Genomic DNA, 17,599 nt, shown 5'->3' with positions numbered 1-17,599 from the left:
AGCCCACCACCTCCCTAGGCAACTGGTTTCATTGTTGATGGGGGAAGGCAGAGCACATGCTTTGCATGGAAGGTCCAGGTTCAATCTGCAACATCTCCAAGTAGGACTGGGAAAGACCCTGTCTGAAGCCCTGGAGAGCCATTGGCAGCTACTGTCGAGTCTCAACTATAGACAACATTGAATGTGATGGTTCAATGTGCGATAACGCACCTTCCTATGTTCCCAAGAGATGTTATGTTAAGGTCCACTTGGAGGCAGTGATGCAGCTAGGGCCGGACCTCAGGGTCAAGGCCAGGGTCCCACATCATGATAGCACTCTTCAAATACTAAAAAGGTTGTCACACAGAGGAGGGCCAGGATCTCTTCTCGATCCTCCCAAAGTGCAGGACACAGAATAATGGGCTCAAGTTAAAGGAAGCCAGATTCTGGCTGGACATCAGGAAAAACTTCCTGACTGTTAGAGCAGTACGACAATGGAATCAGTTACCTAGGGAGATTGTGGGCTCTCCCAAGCTAGAGGCATTCAAGAGGCAGCTGGACAACCCTCTGTCAGGGATGCTTTAGGGTGGATTCCTGCATTGAGCAGGGGGTTGGACTCGATGGCCTTGTAGGCCCCTTCCAACTCTGCTATTCTATGATTCTATGATTCTATGAATTGCTGGATAGATCAACCCTGATCCAGCATGGCTCTCCTTATGTCCTATTCCTGTAGTCATGAGTAAAATGAATAAATATGACTTAAATGCAAAACTGCATATGCTCAGAGTATTTCTTATTTTTTAAAATCAGGTTGGCAAATGGTTGTGTTTTTATTTGCATTTCCTCTAATGTATCAGGCCTGTAGAGGCAGTTGTAAAGCATGGGATGGTGGAGTACAAGCTTGAAGAGAAGAGAAACGTTGGCTGTGTACTTCACAACTGAAGTTATACACATGGCTATCTCAAGGCAGCCTCCTGTGATACCGTTAAATCCAGGCAGGATCTAAAACTAGCCACACCGTTGCTGGGAGGCCATTGGTGTTCTCATTTTGGAGGTGTAAACACACACACACACAAAAACACACACACAAAGAGAGAGAAAACTCAGGTGGCTATATAGGGTGACCAACTGTCAGGATTTCCCCGGATTTGTCCTGGTTTTTGTTCTTTCCATGGTGTCGGGGGATTTTCTATAATTTTCAATAATGTCCTGGAATGACACACCTTCCCCTTTAAGGCTGCCATTAGCATTGCAGGTGGGAGTGACATGCTTTCTTGAGGCACATCATTCCCCCACCCCGAGCTCCAATTGAGGTCTTAAAGGGGAAAGTGGGTCATTCGTGGACATTATAGAAAAGGCCCCAATTGGAGTGGATGGTGGTGGTGCAGAATGAAATCCTTTCCCCTCCTCCACTCCAATCGGGTTCTTTAAGGTGGCGGGGGAATAACGTACTTTCTGCAGGAGTCAGAAAGCTGCTTCCCCACACGCACACTAGGTGTCCTCTTTTTTGGTTTCCAATATGGTCACCCTAGGCTATAGAACAGTTTTTTGTACAAAAGCCCGATGCATTTTAGCCTCTAGTTTTTTTAAGGCCTTCTTCAGGGGGCTTTCAATAAAAATAAAACACATATAAACAATATTATATATTATTAAATATATGCACAGGACCTAAATGCAATGTGCCCTATAATTATTTCTATAAGTTTTATTGAAATTATGTTATCGTTTACATGTATGCACAGGCTGTGCTCTTACAAGTGAAAAAGCCTTTAAGTTCTGTGTTGTCTTGTTCTTGCTTTTTATTTATTATTGTTATTTATTGCATTTGTATACCTCCCCATAGCCGAAGCTCTCTGGGCGGTTTACATAGACAAAAACACTTAAAAACAATATACAAAAATTAAAAACCACAAAAATATACAATATACACATACATTTAAAAGCACTATAACAACTTAAAAAAAACTATAAGCCTAAAAAACAGACCCAGGCTCATTATATATTGCTAAATGCCTTTTTATATATGTACTCTTACAGCCTCCTGAAGAAGGCTTATAAAAAGAGGCCGTCAGGCTTTTGTACAGTAAAGTTTTCCACAGGATCCTGAGACTTCTGTCCCTTTTTGTGTTTCTCATTTTGGGACAGACCAAAATCCTATGAGACACATTACGTTTGTGGAGGAAGCTGCAGTCGGAATGAGGAGAACCAAGAAACAGACTTGAGTGGGAAAGGCTAGAGACCAGGATACGTTTGCTCCTTGTATGTTTATTCTAGGACCTCAGCAAAATCAACAGTGAAAGAGAGAGTCCTCTTTCCTCACGCTCAGTCAATTGTCCCTCATGACCTTATCAATCCAGTCTCTATATCTGAAAACGTCCATGTAGACCCCAGGTTTTGTGGTGGATATACAGGGCACGTCTCCCCAAGACACCACACCCTGGAGTTTCCCATTGCAGACAAGGGGTCCTCCGGAGTCTCCCTAAATTGACAATCAAGAGAGTCATCGGTTAGCTTTGGGAGGTATACAAACAGAGATACTAGACTTCCCCAACCTGGTGCACTCCAGATGGGATGATTATTACAACTCCCAGCATGGCCCAGCCAGTCTAATAAATCTGGAGGCCACCAGGTTGGGGCTGGCTCAGATATACGAGCATGTAAGCCCAGCTTATGCACAGCCTTTTTTCAAATCTGAAAAAAAAAGATGGAAGAAGCTTTGGGAAGAGTTCTAAATGGTAGACAATGTTGCCTGGACCCACCATAAAATTCCGTGAATGAGACAGTGCAATTGCACAATAAAACTCTCATCTGGAAGCACCCTGAATTATTTGTCACTGAAGAGCAAAAGGGCACTGAGTTCTGCATATTTAGTGCTTAATGTTCTAAGAACTAACCCACAGTCTAAACAGCAAAGATTGTAGAGAGCTAGAAACTCGACAAGTCCATTTTATAAGGATTTTGTCCAGTGCTCAGTGCAACTTTTAAGCTACAACTGCTTTGTCTTTGTTATTAGTAAAATGCCGGTCATCAAGAGTGAGGGGGTGGCTGGAGAGTAAGCCCATCTATTAACCACAGCAGTCGGAGGTAATAAGCTGTATTAAACCGTTTTGCAAGATGAATAGGACACACGACAATCCACTGGAAATATCAGGTCATCAATGAACGACGGTGCCCCTGTAGGAATATGTAAGTGGAGACGATGGAGCATATCCTTCTGTCCTGTAGCTTTTATAATCAGGCCCATCATCTTATGATCACCCCATTGTTGAGTAAACTGTCCAGAAGTCCAGACAAATTTTATGTTAAGTTTCTGTTGGAAGATAAGTCCTCAAAAGTAACTTTGGCTGTTGCTAAATTTCTTATAGTGGCGGCCAGGATTAGAGCTCTCTGTGTATTAGACGAAAGTTGACAATAGCTCTAACTGTCTAATATTTCATGTTTTATTCTTGTTTTTTCATGGATCTATGGATCGCAATAAAGATGTATGGTATGGTATGGTAATATACAAAGTTGGATGCATCAGCCTTTATTTATGCAAATTAATAGATGACTTCATTTTGCATAATTAACTCTGACCACAGAACCTGGATCTCCTCATCATAGAATTTAAATGCCTTTGGGACAGAATTTAAACCCTGTGGCACACAATCACGGGAAAGGGGGGAAAGTGATGAACGTAGGATAACAAAATGCTCTTAATGCAGCACAATACAATTTCAATCTAGGAAGAGCTAAAATAAAATATTAAAAGTGAAGAAATATCCTAACCTCATGCAAAGTCCAGCAAGGCCAAATTAGTTGGATGCAAGCCATTTTAGCTCCACTGACTTCTCACCTTAAATCCCCAAAATGGCTGGGTTGACTATTTTTTAGAAAGATATGTGGCAGTGACCAGAGCCCCATCCAACGTGCCTTTAGCTAGGGTGACCATATGAAAAGGAGGACAGGGCTTTTGTATCTTTAACAGTTGTACTGAAAGGGGAAATTCAGCAGGTGTCGTTTGTATGCATTCAGCACCTGGTGAAATTCCCCCTTCATCACAACAGTTAAAGCTGCAGGAGCTTTACTAGAGTGACCGAATACAAAAGAGGTCCAGGCTCCTGCAGCTTTAACTGTTGTGATGAAGAGGGAATTTCACCAGGTGCTGCACACATACAAATGACACCTACTGAAATTTCCCTTTCAATACGACTGTTAAAGATACAGGAGCCCTGTCCTCCTTTCCATATGGCCACCCTACTTTAGCACAAGCAGAGGTGCTAAGGAAGCCCGTTGCTCACCCAAGTTGGGTAAGACTGCTTAAGTCCTACTCAGGAGTTCTACTTCTGTGCCAAATCAACATGCGAGGGGAGAAGAGTAAGGTCTGCCTTGTTGTTGCCCTCATTTTCTCCCTCCATGAGCTGGGGAATGACTTCTGCAGAACAGAGCCTTCTCTACTCATGGAAGCTCCCTACATAATCCAGAACCCTGATTTTCCAGGGTTCTTAGAGGATTCTCAGATGGGGGGGGTGGGTCGTGTTTCCTTACTGTCACTCTGCTTCCTGCTTCCCTTCTGCAATAGGAATGAGCAGAAGCACACAGGGAAGAAAGGAGATGAAAGCAATGACCACGTGGCCCATTCAGCTTAATGAGTCAGTGCCCTCTAGTGGGCATTTTAGAGTGCAATTTGTCCTGCACACGGCAGGAAAGAGTGACAAATATTGTTATAGTTCAGAAGAGCTGGGGTTTCGGGGTCTTATTTTGTAACGAAAAAACAGCTAAAGGAGCAGAAGCCGTGCAGGAGGATCACTGCGTCATCAAAAAGACCTATGAACTTCCATGAGTGGCCAGTCGTGAGCATGCTATAAAATGCCCATCTAAAGAAGCTCTTAATCTCACGAATAGAGAAGGTTCCCCGTTGCAGACGTATGCCTTCAACAAATGGAGGAAGTATGAAAATGCTGATGGAGGGGAGCGGTCTTCACTCTCCTTCTCACGTGCCAATTCTACACACGCCTGCGCTGTGCTCCTGTGTTCCGAGAAAAGGTCCTTACCTCACAGGAATCGGTGCCTCCCTCCAGCGAGGCAGCACAGAACATATCGTGGTTCACATTCCCAGAGTACAGAGCAACACACTTCTTGAAAGGGATTATCCTGACGGCTGCACAGTAAAGGAGCAGAGGGATGTTCCCTAAAACAGAAGTTGTTGGAAATGTTAAGAAACCCTGAGTTTCTGGCCACTGCTCATTACAACTTAGGCCTCTAAAAGGAGAGGCTGCCAAAATTTCAGAAGCAGAGTTGAGTTGCTATTGTTTTATTTACGGTAACCGTATCTAGGGTTACTAGGTCACCAGGATCCCAAAGCAAGGTGTAGTGGTGTCATAGAGAGGGGCCTTATAATATCATACCTTACACGGCTTGGGACCACAATACCTGATGGAACGCCTCTCCTGACATGAACCTACCTGTACACCGCACTCAACATCTAAGGTCCTCCTCCGAGTGCCTACTCCGAGGGAAGCTCGAAGGATGGCAACAAGGGAGAGGGCCTTTTCAGTGGTGGCCCCCCAATTATGGAATGATCTCCCCGATGAGGCTTGCCTGGGGCCAAATTGTTATCTTTTCAGCGCCAGGTCAAGATTTTTCTCTTCTCCCAGGCATTTAACAACATATGCTAACTTAGTTTGTTTTTTAATGGACCCCAGAACTGTTGTTGTTTAAATAGATACTGTTGTTTTGTACTGTTTTTATATTTTTGATGGTTTTCAATTTTGTATACTTTTTTAATGTTCACTGTTTTTAACTTTTGTAAACCGCCCAGAGAGCTTCGGCTATGGGGCGGTAGATAAATTAAATAAATAAATAAATAGGGCAGTGTCTCATGACATCATAGGACTGCTGTTCCCTAAAAGAGAAAAAGGGGCAGATCAAATGATGTGAAATCCCCGAAGATGGACAACATCAGGACAGAGAGAGAGAGACTCGTTCCATTTTGGAAGGGAAAGTTTGTAGGGGAAACACTTATCGGCATTCTTATGCAGAATTTTCTCTTTAAGACTTAGTGGTTTTGTTTTGTTTTTTAAAGTCATGTTTTAAAAACCAAGACTGTAGCAGAAATCCTAGAATTAAAACTTCAAAGGTAGTCTTTTGAGATTTAAATTCTGAAATTTAAACTTGTTCTTCTGAGGCCCCAAAGCTGAGGAGTCATAGCAGAGTGATAGGGCACATGGTTTGCGTGCTGAAGTTCTCAGATTCTCAAATTCATCCCCTGGCAAGTCCAAGAATGCCTTGAAAAGATTCCTGTGCAAACTTTGAAGAAATGCTGCCAGTCAATATAGACATACCATTGGAAGCTGGTGGCTCCTATCCCAGTGGTGTAGTGAATCTCTTCCCCGGGGTTCAGCCAGAACCAGCCATATCTCTAAAGGATCTGTCCAAGGTACTGAACCCTATCCCCAAAATGGTTTCAGCACCTTGGATAACTTCACTGGACAATACTCAGCTCAATGGACCAATGGTCGTGCTAGGTACAAAGGCAGCTTCCTATGTCCCGATGAGACCCATGGCCAAAGCCTGAGACCTTATTATACCCCAACTTTCTTCAAAACAGCACAATACAGCATCAAGCAGTCTGGTCTCCCATTGAGGCACTGACCAGATCCAGACCTACTTAGCTTCGATAAGACTGCTGCTTCGTATGCCTTCAGACCTTGGCTTGAGACCTCCTTAGGAAAAGGGTTCCCTTGGCTCTAGGGTGGCCACAGCTGGTTAATCAGGGAAGAGGAAATGGACACTTCCAAAAAGAGGGTACAACTTTGCATAAAATGTGCATATGCATCTATAGGTACAGATAGAAATTTGGAAATATTTATTAGAATTTAAATAGAAACATGGTAAATCTCATTTAGTGCCAACGGCTCTGGTCAGGTTACCTGGGTTCTGCCTATTCAATCTTCTGTCCAAATGCTAACTGTTGATGGACAAAAATTGCTATTGTTCTTTTTCTTTAAACCAGAATTAAACAGGGCTGCCCTTCAAAAAGAGAAAGACCTTCTGGCAGACCTTCCAATAGAGGACAGTCCTCTGTAAACAAGGACACCCGGCCACGCTAAGGTTCCGGAACCTGGAGGGGCTTTTACATTCATAATAGTTTTTGACAGGCTATTATTTTTATAGGAAAACAGACTTTGCCAAAAACTACATTCCAAAAGAAAAAGAATAAGACTGGATTTAATGGTCTTATTGGAGCGGGGGGAACTTTAGATGGCCATGAGCTTTACTACAATTGTGAAGCACACCACAAACACTCCTTTTCACCCCACGTTGCTGATATGTCAGAACAATAACAACAAAGCTGTTTGCTAATCCTGATAGAAATAAATGCATAAATACTCGAAGCATGTCCAATTTTGCAATATAAACTAGCTTAAATCATAGCTCCATCATGACGACAGGAATAAAATAGAGCTTGCTGCTGCTTCCCTGCTGACCTATCAGTCAGTGTGTATCTAGAATGAATCCCAGAATCCCTGGGACTTCAGATGTTTTGGATTACAGCTCCCAGAATCACTGACCATTGGACATGCTTGCTGAGGCATATGGGAGTTGTAGTCCAAGACATCTGGAGGGCACCAAGTTGCCTACCACTGCTTTCTAATGTTTCAAGTTATTTGTCCTCGCTCCACGTAGCATAATTCTGCAATCCAGGCAGCCACCCATGAAACGTGATGCATGATGGGACAGAACAAGGCAGGCCTTCCCTGGGATAGCATTGCTTACATACCTGGATAATTGATGGGAGTGCCCCATCCCGACACCAAGCACTCCTCCCCAGGGCTTGTCCTATGAGTGGCCAGGCCTATGGGGTGCACGTAGCAGTTAAGCTCAGCTGGGGACAACAGTTTGACCAGCATAATGTCATTGTCATGGCTTGTGTGGTTGAAGTCAGGGTGGATGACTGTTTTGGCCACAATCTTGAATTGTTCGGTGCCATCCAGGACATCCAGATTGACTTCTCCAAGTCGGACATGGATGGAGCTGCAAAAGAAGGAACATGGGCGGCTTCATCCCTCGGAGGGAGAACAGTGAAGTAGTTTGCAACAGGGTGTGTGTGAAACATATGATATCCCCTAGGTAATTCCCTTCCACGTAAGTAGGAAAGTTATTTCATCATTTTGTGTCTACTACTTTTGTTTAAATTTGTGGCGTAGCGCACCCATGGTTCAGTGGCAGAACACGTCTTGTATACAACACATTGGATTAGGAAAAGCAGCATGAACATATTTTAAATAAAATAAAAATAAGGAGTCCCGGGTTCAATCTCTGGCATCTCCACTTCAGTTAAACAGCTGCTGACAGCCAAAGTAGACAATACTGAGCTGGATGGAATTCACTGTGGAATGCGCTACCACGAGATGTAATGATGGCCACCAATTTGGATGGCTTTAAAAGCGGGTTGGATAAATTCCTGGAGGAGAAGGATGTCAATGGCTACTAGTCCTGATGGCTATGTGCTACCTCCAATATCTGAAGCAGTAAGCCTATATACACCAGTCACTGAGGAACATGGGTGGTAGGGTGCTGATGCACTTGTGTCCTGCTTGTGGGTTCCTGATCAACAGCTGGTTGGCCACTGTGTGAACAGAGTGATGAACTGGATGGATCCTTGGTCTGATCCAGCAGGGCTCTTCTTATGTTCATATGGACCAATGGCTGACCCAGTGTAAGACATGTTCATTAGTGCTGTACCCAGTGGTGACTGGTGTCCATTGGGGCTGGTAGGGTGAAGGACAGGGCAGATGTTCAATACTGCCAGAGGTGGGCAGAAATGTATGTGTGGCACTCAGCAGATGCACATGTACCTGGTTGTAGGGGAATCTCTGCCACCAGTGGGTGGCGGACAGGTGGGAGAGTGACTGCCCTACTTGCCCCCAATATAGAATCACCTCTGGCTGAATGAAACATTTTTTCCACGTTTTTTCAACCATTCTCATTCCATTTGACAGGGAAGAAATTGCTATCAAACAACGTTCAGAGGAGTGAGAAAATTTCAGTGAAATGCTCTTGGGTGAGGTTCCGGATTCTTGCCATAGTTACAAGGTGGCCCACGTGTGTGAGAGAGAGCAACCTGACTTTCATTGTACCATCAGCTCTCTAGTCATAGAATCATAGAATAGCAGAGTTGGAAGGGGCCTACAAGGCCATCGAGTCCAACCCTGGACAGATCAAACGTACTACTCCACAAATTGCATAGTTAAACTAAGGAATTTGGTACCACAAGATGTAGAAGTGATGGCCACCAATATGGATGTTTTTAAAAGGGGGCTAGACAAATTCCTGGAGGAGAAGGCTATCAATGGCTGCTAGTCCTGCTGGCTATATGCTACCTCCAGTATCAGAGGCAGTATGCCTATGCACTCCAGTTGCTGGGTAACAAGGACGGGAGGGTGCTGTTGCATTCATGTTCTGCTTGTGGGTTTCCCCTAGACAACGGGTTGGCCACTGTTTGAAAAGAGAGCTGGACTAGATGGATCCTTGGTCTGATCCAGCATAGCTCTGCTTATGTTCTTATATTCCTAAAAGCTCAGAAAAGGAACTCTTAAAGGATCTGATGCCACACGAGAGCCTCGTGTGGCGCAGAGTGGTAAGCGGCAGTTACTGCAGCTGAAACTCTCCCCACAGCCTGAGTTCAATCCCAGCGGAAGCTGGTTTCAGGCAGCCGGCTCAGGTCGACTCAGCCTTCCATCCTTCCAAGGTCAGTAAAATGAGTACCCAGCTAGCTGGGGGAAAGGTAGCTGCGACTGGGGAAGGCAATGGCAAACCACCCCGCTACAAAGTCTGCCAAGAAAACGTCAGCGAAAGCAGGCGTCCCTCTAGGAGTCAGCAATGACTGAAGTGCTTGCACGAGAGGTTCCTTTCCTTTAAAGGATCCTAAAGGCAAGGTACCCTCTTTCTTAAATGGAAGGCAACTTACTATTCTATAAACAAAAGACATCACCCAGTGGGGGTGATTGCATGATCCCATCTCATCTTAATAAGCCAAGATGTGAACAAGCCTTTTGCTTGCACATGCCACCCTTTGCGTGTGCCGGACCACAAACTAGGAGGTCGTCAATTCACAATAGTTCCCCATTTTTTTCTCCAATCTGGGAAACCATGGTTAACAGCTTCATTATGAGCCAGGATATTAAACTAACTTTGAAAAGCAAACAAGTTAAAGTGCTAATATCCAGACTTTAAGGATGTATCAACTTGTTTCAAAACAGCCCCATCAGCTTCAGTTGCCTGTGGCTGTTAGATGGAGAAGCCGAAGGATTTTCACCCTGAAATACAAACTGAGGCTGCAATCCTAGGAGTTGGGCTTACCTGGGAGTAAGCCCTAGTGAACTCAGTGAGAATTACCTCTGAGTAGACATGTAAAAGGTTGGGTTATAAAGGACTAATTTAGTATGCAACCCGGGAGAAAAAGCTGTCATATTATTATTATTATTATTATTATTATTATTATTATTATTTATTTATTTATTTATTTATTTATATATATAGCACCATCAGTGTACATGGTGCTGTACAGAGTAAATCTGGTGCAAGAAACAGGAAAGAAAGAAGAAGCCAACTTATCTATGCAACTTGCAAGGCAAAAGGTCCTTTCTGTTCCACAAATCAATTAAGAGGTATTGTAATCTGCAATAAACGCTCATGCGATTATCAGACAGATCAATTACTTAAACCTTTGCGGTCCCATCTACAAAATCAAAATCACACCCAGTCTGTTTTTCGGGCACACTTCAGTTCATCATGAGTCTATCTTGTTCGAATCTAAATGCCTTTTATTTTTGTGGCTGGCTCTTGTTTCGTGTTCTTTCAGCACAAAGGAGTTTCATAAGCAGATGTGATGCAGCAAGTTGCTTTGCCAGTAATGCTGTCTACGCACACACACACACACACTGGGTGTGTTGCCAAAAAGGCCTTCCCCAGCACACCCCAAAGGGAGAGGCTCTGGGGTGTTGGCCCTTGAAGGTATGGGTGAAAGAACAAGGCAGCGTTTATGCCAATAAATGGTGTGGTGTGTGTGATGCAAGACAGTATGGGCATGATCCAGGCCCTGCCAAGGGTGAGGCACAGAGTCCTCCTCCTCATGTGGAAATGGCCCTCAAGGCAAGGGTACGAGGTATCACCACCACCTGGATCCAGGCGCTAACACATACACGGATCTTTCCTCTATCCGTCTTGCTTCAGACGCACACTCAGCCCCGACACGGCAAAGGAAAGTCCTGCAAACTTTTCAGAAGGAAATTCAGCAGCCAGGACCAGAACTAACCGAAGCATGTGCTTTCTTCGGCTTGGTGCAAGCCTAGAGTGACCATAGGAAAATGAGGACCGGGCTCCTGTATCTTTTAACAGTTTATTGAAAAGGGAATTTCAGCAGGTGCCATTTGTATGCAGGCAGCACCTGGTGAAATTCCCTCTTCATCACAAACGTTAAAGCTGCAGGAGCCCTGCCTAGCATGACCAGATACAAAAGAGGGCAGGGCTCTTGCAGCTTTAACTTTTGTGATGGAGAGGGAATTTCCCTTTTCAATAAACTGTTAAAAGATACAGGAGCCCAGTCCTCATTTTCCTATGGTCACTCTAGGCTTGCACCAAGCCGAAGAAAGCACATGCTTCGGTTAGTTCTGGTCCTGGCTGCTGAATTTCCTTCTGAAAAGTTTGCAGGACTTTCCTTTGCCGTGCTTCATGCATACAAACGGCACCTGCTGAAATTCCCTTTTCGATACAACTGTTAAAGATACAGGAGCCCTGTCCTCCTTTTCATATGGTCAGCCTACACAAGCCTATAAGCCAGTCCCCACCCAGTCCTAGCCAGCTCACTGCTTGGGGTGGGGTGGGGGTCACATGAAGGGAAGGCTGTTGCTGAAATGACTGACACACACACACACACACACACACTTCAAAGGGGCGGAATTTGTTTATTCATTGATTATTCAGTCCCAGGAAAGGGTCTCTTGACCAATTCCAATTTCAGAATAGAAAACTGTAAGAACTTTTCCCCCATCCACAGTGAGCACTTGGACTGCAGTTCAACAGGCAGCCTCCACCCCACACCCAGGTCACTGTGTCCAGTAGTAGTTTTCACTTCTGCTCAGCCAAAGTTGTATCAGATGTTCCTCCCAGCAATGGTACAAGACAGTCCTCTGACACTTCTTCAAATAGAGGACTGTCCTCTTAAAGAAGGACACAGGACCATCCTGTCTTCCACCCTTCTCTCTCTCTCTCTGTGTGTGTGTGTGTGTGTGTGTGTGTGTGTGTGTGTGTGTGTGTGTTCAGAAAACACCTTAAACCATGGCTTTAACCATGGTGAACGTGTGTGTGTGTGTGTGTGTGTGTGTGTGTGTGTGTGTGTGTGTGTGTGTATACGTATGCATTGTGTGTGTATTCCTGGACAAGGCTTTTATTGTACAATTGCCTTGCCCCATTCACAGAATTATCCGGGGGAGCAGTCCAAACATCATCATCATCATCATCATCATCATCATCCATTTGGAACCCATGTTTTCCCATTGCTTCTTCCTTTTTTTTTCCTTTACAGAAAAAGGAGGGAAAGAAAGCTTTTAAAAAAACCCCAAAAAAACCCAAATTGCTGGGTCGAGAGGAGTGGGGGGAGGAAGAGGGGAGCCAGCAGGCCTAATGGGGAGACCTGTGGAGCAGATGTTCCCCACCCCTGGGCTAGATGGACAAAATACCCTAACTTTGTATAAAGCACTTTCCTACGTTCCTATAACAAGCTCTTACCCATTGAGAAAAGTAAAAGCAACGTAATGGCATGCAGCATCAAAGTTGTCATAGTGATGGGTTCTGTCTGCTAAAGGCTGCTCCCGCTAAAAAGAAAGAAACAAAGAAAGAAAGAGCATCAGCTGGAGTTTACCTTTGAAGTCACCCAGTGGGTTTCCATGGCCATGTGGGGGCTAGAACCCAGAACTCCTGACTCCCAGTCCAACATTTTAGCCACCACACATCTCTGTGATGTAGCAGTTAAAGTGTTGGACTGGGATTCAGGAGATATGGTGATATATTGGACCAGGAAGACGTAGGTTCAATACCCCAAATGTACCTGGCTCCAGGTGTGAGAGGGCCCTGGCAAGATGCTTCTTGATTTGCCCCCTTTCTGTGGGTGCAGCAATGGCTGGCTCTGGGAAGTCATGCACCATTTTAAATTTCCCACAATGCCTCAGAGCAACATTACCTCGTTTGTTGTTTATTCGTTCAGTCGTTTCCGGCTCTTCGTGACTTCATGGACCAGCCCACGCCAGAGCTGTCGGCTGTCGCCACCCCCAGCTTCCCCAAGGTCAAGTCTGTCACCTCCAGAATATCATCCATCCATCTTGCCCTTGGTCGGCCCCTCTTCCTTTTGCCTTCCACTTTCCCTAGCATCAGCCTCTTCTCCAGGGTATCCTGTCTTCTCATTATGTGGCCAAAGTACTTCAGTTTTGCCTTTAATACCATTCCCTCAAGTGAACAGTCTGGCCTCAGGAACCCACATTTCCCCTTTCTTGCTCTGAGGCGTTAGAGGCAGCTGCACATCCAGTCAGGAGTCTAATTTGTACGTCTGAAGACCCTTCCTCACCCATTTCATCTTGGGACTCTGAACATGTAGTCACTGAATTCACATTTTGCCCTCACACACACACACACACACTGATTCACTCACCCAACAAACTTGCTTTTTTTTAAGAACTTGCCTGATGCAGAGAACTGGAGATCTCAAAAGCTTGTACATTTTTTGTATTGTCTGTGTTGGTTGTGGTCTTTTGGTTTTGTAAAAATATTATACGGACGTGGGCTATGAAATGATAACAACCTATATCTTCCATGAGATTGAGTTATATCTAGGGCTTCTTCACATGAGCAAAAGAAGGCACGGTCATCATGACTGGCCTCTCACGGAAGTTCACAGCTCCTTTTGACGATGGCAGCAACCTGCGCCTTCCCCTGGCAATTCCGTTTAAAAAAAACAAACACCTGTGATATCCTGATTCTGCTGAAATGTCTCAGGGTTTCCTACCATGTACAGGGGAAGTTGCACTACAAATCATCCACTTGAGGGCACTGTCCCATTCAAGGCTATGAGCAATAAGAGGAGGGGATGTTTTCTATTACAGACCACTTGGCTGCTGGCCATGTAATGCAGCCCCATTACAATCGCACAAGAGAAGCAGGAAGCAACATCCCGGTAAGGAAATGTGATTTCCTCTTAATCTAAAGAAGCCCATTACTACCAGAAAACATTTTTAACAAGTGCTTTAAAAAAGAGAGATTAAAAAACAATGTTCAACCACCACCATCTTCATGTAAAGCTACAAAACCACCAGTAGCAAGATCTTACCTGTTTCGAAGACTCTCCTCTTCCTTTTAGCCTGAACCTTGCAAAGCAGCCTTTGGACACTGCTTAGGTGGGAAAAGATAGTGCCCAGGTTATGTCTCTGGAGGGATGGTTTCTGCTCTGAACACAGCAGAAGTCAAGACACTTCAATCAACAAGACACTCATTTAACCCATTGCCTTGACCTGCTTGGGGGCAATTGGCTAATGTGAATGGATTGCAGGATGCCAGTTCTGTTCCTTTTTGCCTGCTGTTAATGAAGGGGTAGCTGATCATAACCCTCTCTAATTAGGATGACAATTGTTCATAATCTGGATGCTGTGCTTACAATTTTTTCCATCGTATCTTCAGTGAGGTTGTATTTATTACCTGTCATAGCCCTGTTTTTTTGCTACGTGTTCTTAAAGCTATAATCCTATGCCCCAGCCTTCCCTCCAGATATATTGGACTACAACTCCCATAATTCCCAGCAAACAGGCCAGTGAACTTAAAAGGGCTTTAATTCTGCGTAGACATGCATAGGACTGCGCTAAGTTCTCGAGGTAGGACCAGTCCCTTGCTTTCTAATGAGAACAGTAACCGATAGTGTCAACCAGTAATGAAAAGCTGCCTGGTAATCTATGCTTTTCTAAATTCTGTATCTACTTCCATTTTTGTTGCAGAACTGAGATCCGAGTACTACACAAGGAGCGCTTTTCTACTACATAGCCTCTACATTACCACTGTGGTAAAGCAAAATACCACACATGCACAAGGGAAAAATGGTGTTTTCCTTTGCTTTGACAATTAAATGCAGCATTTTACCCCGCTCCAAAGAAACTTGCAATGATGCTGTTTTAATGCAGAAGTGAAACTAGAGGGTCACAACGTCTAAAGAACCCATAAACAACAGTGAGAAGAGGAATGACGAGTGCACAATAAATGCCTTGGCTCCTAGGCTGACCAGCCAAAATTAAGCTTGAAACTGAGCTTGAAAAACAAAAGTGAGATTTTAAGTGTTAAGAGGTATAACTTTGCAGGCTCATCTCTTGAGCAAATGGAAAAGAAAGTAACGCTAGTCCAGTCGAGAGAACTGGATACATTGCCATTCTTATTTTAATGCTTTCAGCGCTTGTGGGTAATTGCATCAGGAAGAGGTCTGCCCCCCGCCCAATGTGAACAAGATGGTTGTGCGGTAATCAGATTGTAGGAGAAAAGTGCATCCATCCAAAACCACCACAAGGATAACCATTTTATATTTACAATCCACCTGCTCCTTTGTTCTAAAAGCTGCAGATTCAGCCAGCTTGCCAAGAGCATGAGCTTGTAACAGATCACTTTCTCTCCCTTTTAAAATTATGAATACCTACACTTGACAAAGAAACGTGGAGACTGGCAGCTCGTTCCAGTATGTTGAAACTAGGTGATCCAGTAAAATGGCAGAGCATCACTTGGGTACACGTTTCTGTTTCCATAAAACCATAGTTGCCAGGATTCTCTCCTATGTGCGCTATGGAGCCAGGTCAAGCACTTAGTGAAAGAACTAGAATTTTAGCAAATAGCTGTTGCACCATGCAAAGGATGCCCTCTCCTGGCATTTCCGGTTTATCTCAACAGCTGTTCACTGATGAATCCATACTCCCAAGTTTATTTTCGAACAGCAAATCTAAATGCAGTAAATACCGCTGGAAAAACTGAGTGGACCCAATGAAATCATTTTAAGAGTAGACTTACAGGGCCAAAGCAGAGGTACTTTTTATTAGCACTGACATCAAAACCCTCGACCCCACCTCCCTGCTCCCTCCGAGCTTCGCTGCAAACCTCCCAGTAGCTGGAGAGAAATGAATTTCCCAGCAAGGGATCTGTTGTTCCTTGCGGTAAAATATTCTGGGGCGCCTTGGTCTTGAATAAGCAATTCAGACCCATAGAATCATAGAATAGCAGAGTTGGAAGGGGCCTACAAGGCCATCGAGTCCAACCCCCTGCTCAATGCAGGAATCCACCCTAAAGCATCCCCGACAGATGCTTGTCCAGCTGCCTCTTGAAGGCCTCTAGTGTGGGAGAGCCCACAACCTTCCTAGGTAACTGATTCCATTGTCGTACTGCTCTACCAGTCAGGAAGTTTTTCCTGATGTCCAGCCAGAATCTGGCTTCCTTTAACTTGAGCCCGTTATTCCGTGTCCTGCACTCTGGGAGGATCGAGAAGAGATCCTGGCCCTCCTCTGTGTGACAACCTTTTAAGTATTTGAAGAGTGCTATCATGTCTCCCCTCAATCTTCTCTTCTCCAGGCTAAACATGCCCAGTTCTTTCAGTCTCTGTAAACCCATTAGCTTTACAAAAGGCCTGCTCCTAGCACTTGAGAATTCCTCAACACAACTGCCTGCGGTTTCGGACTTTCCGTGGGGGCGTGACTATGGGGACTGTTATGATGAGCACCCGCACTTAAAAAAATTACTACATCACTGATGTTCTTCCCTCCCAGCCCTTAGCGTTGCTCTTTCTCTTCCTCACCAGCCCCTGCCCTTGCTCTTTTATACACAACCCCCTTACCTATCTTCTAAAGCAGGGACTTTGATAGAGGCAGCGGCCAGGCTAGGCCGGGACCATGAGGAGCCGATAGGCTGAGCCTAAGGGAGAGTGGGGAGGGCGATTTTCTTACGTTCGGCACTGGAGGCATTTTCCTTTCCTTTTGGGATTGCAAGTTTTGAGACAGGATGGGTGCGTTGATGGACAGAGCAATCCTTTGTTACTCTACTCAGAAGGAAGGTCTATTGAATTCCATGTAAGCTTGCATAGGATTGCAGCCTTAGGAAGGGGCAGATAGATGAGGGTAAAAATTGCTGTGGGGGTGAGAGGGGGGGCAGATGGGTCTCTGACAAGAGGCAGCTTGTCTCTTGGTCTCATCGATTTGCCTCCTGTGAAATTGGTATTTTATTGCACTTTATGGGGTCAAATACGTGATTTGGCTTTGGAGTTCATACCCAAACTACGCTTGTACTTAGTCTTTTGTGCCTAGGGCCCCACGGCATCCATTTTGTGACTAGCCTCATCCACCATGGGAGCCATTTTGTGGTGGTGCCCATGGCAGCTTCTCAAATATCCGAATGTGCTCCAAGTTCGCTGAAGCTCATTCTTGTCACACTAAACAGTGGTTCAGCATGTTGTCCGAACTGAACGAATATGGAACAATTAAGTCAATGTTAGGCACACTGATGTATAAATGCACATAAAAGTGGTTCTCCTTTCCACACAGCATGAGCAGCAAGTCCAGAAAGTAGTTGT

The 17,599-nt window shown here is 44.7% G+C and overlaps 1 protein-coding gene across 1 annotated transcript; it reads right to left on the bottom strand.

Moving 5' to 3' along the window:
- Positions 1-2,305: 2,305 nt before the first annotated feature.
- On the bottom strand, positions 2,306-13,591 carry LOC134408337 (anionic trypsin-like). The gene is made up of 5 exons (XM_063140591.1): positions 13,583-13,591; positions 12,751-12,836; positions 7,742-7,995; positions 5,013-5,149; positions 2,306-2,458 (listed from the first exon to the last, which is right to left on the bottom strand). The coding sequence occupies exons 1-5, from the start codon at positions 13,589-13,591 to the stop codon at positions 2,306-2,308; spliced, it is 639 nt and encodes a 212-aa protein (XP_062996661.1).
- Between the last annotated feature and the right edge of the window lie 4,008 nt (positions 13,592-17,599).

Source organism: Elgaria multicarinata, chromosome 13, assembly GCF_023053635.1.
Source record: "Elgaria multicarinata webbii isolate HBS135686 ecotype San Diego chromosome 13, rElgMul1.1.pri, whole genome shotgun sequence".
In the NCBI taxonomy this organism is placed as follows: Eukaryota; Metazoa; Chordata; class Lepidosauria; order Squamata; family Anguidae; genus Elgaria; species Elgaria multicarinata.
The sequence above is the reverse complement of the archived record's forward strand: the minus strand, read 5'-3'. Positions and strand labels throughout refer to the sequence as shown.

Excerpts from the sequence above, each read along its gene's own strand:
- LOC134408337 (XM_063140591.1), bottom strand. Across the intron at positions 5,150-7,741 it reads CACTCCCATCAATTATCCAG|GGAACATCCCTCTGCTCCTT; the intron begins GTATGTAAGCAA and ends CTTCTGTTTTAG. Across the intron at positions 2,459-5,012 it reads GAGGCACCGATTCCTGTGAG|GGAGACTCCGGAGGACCCCT; the intron begins GTAAGGACCTTT and ends TTGTCAATTTAG.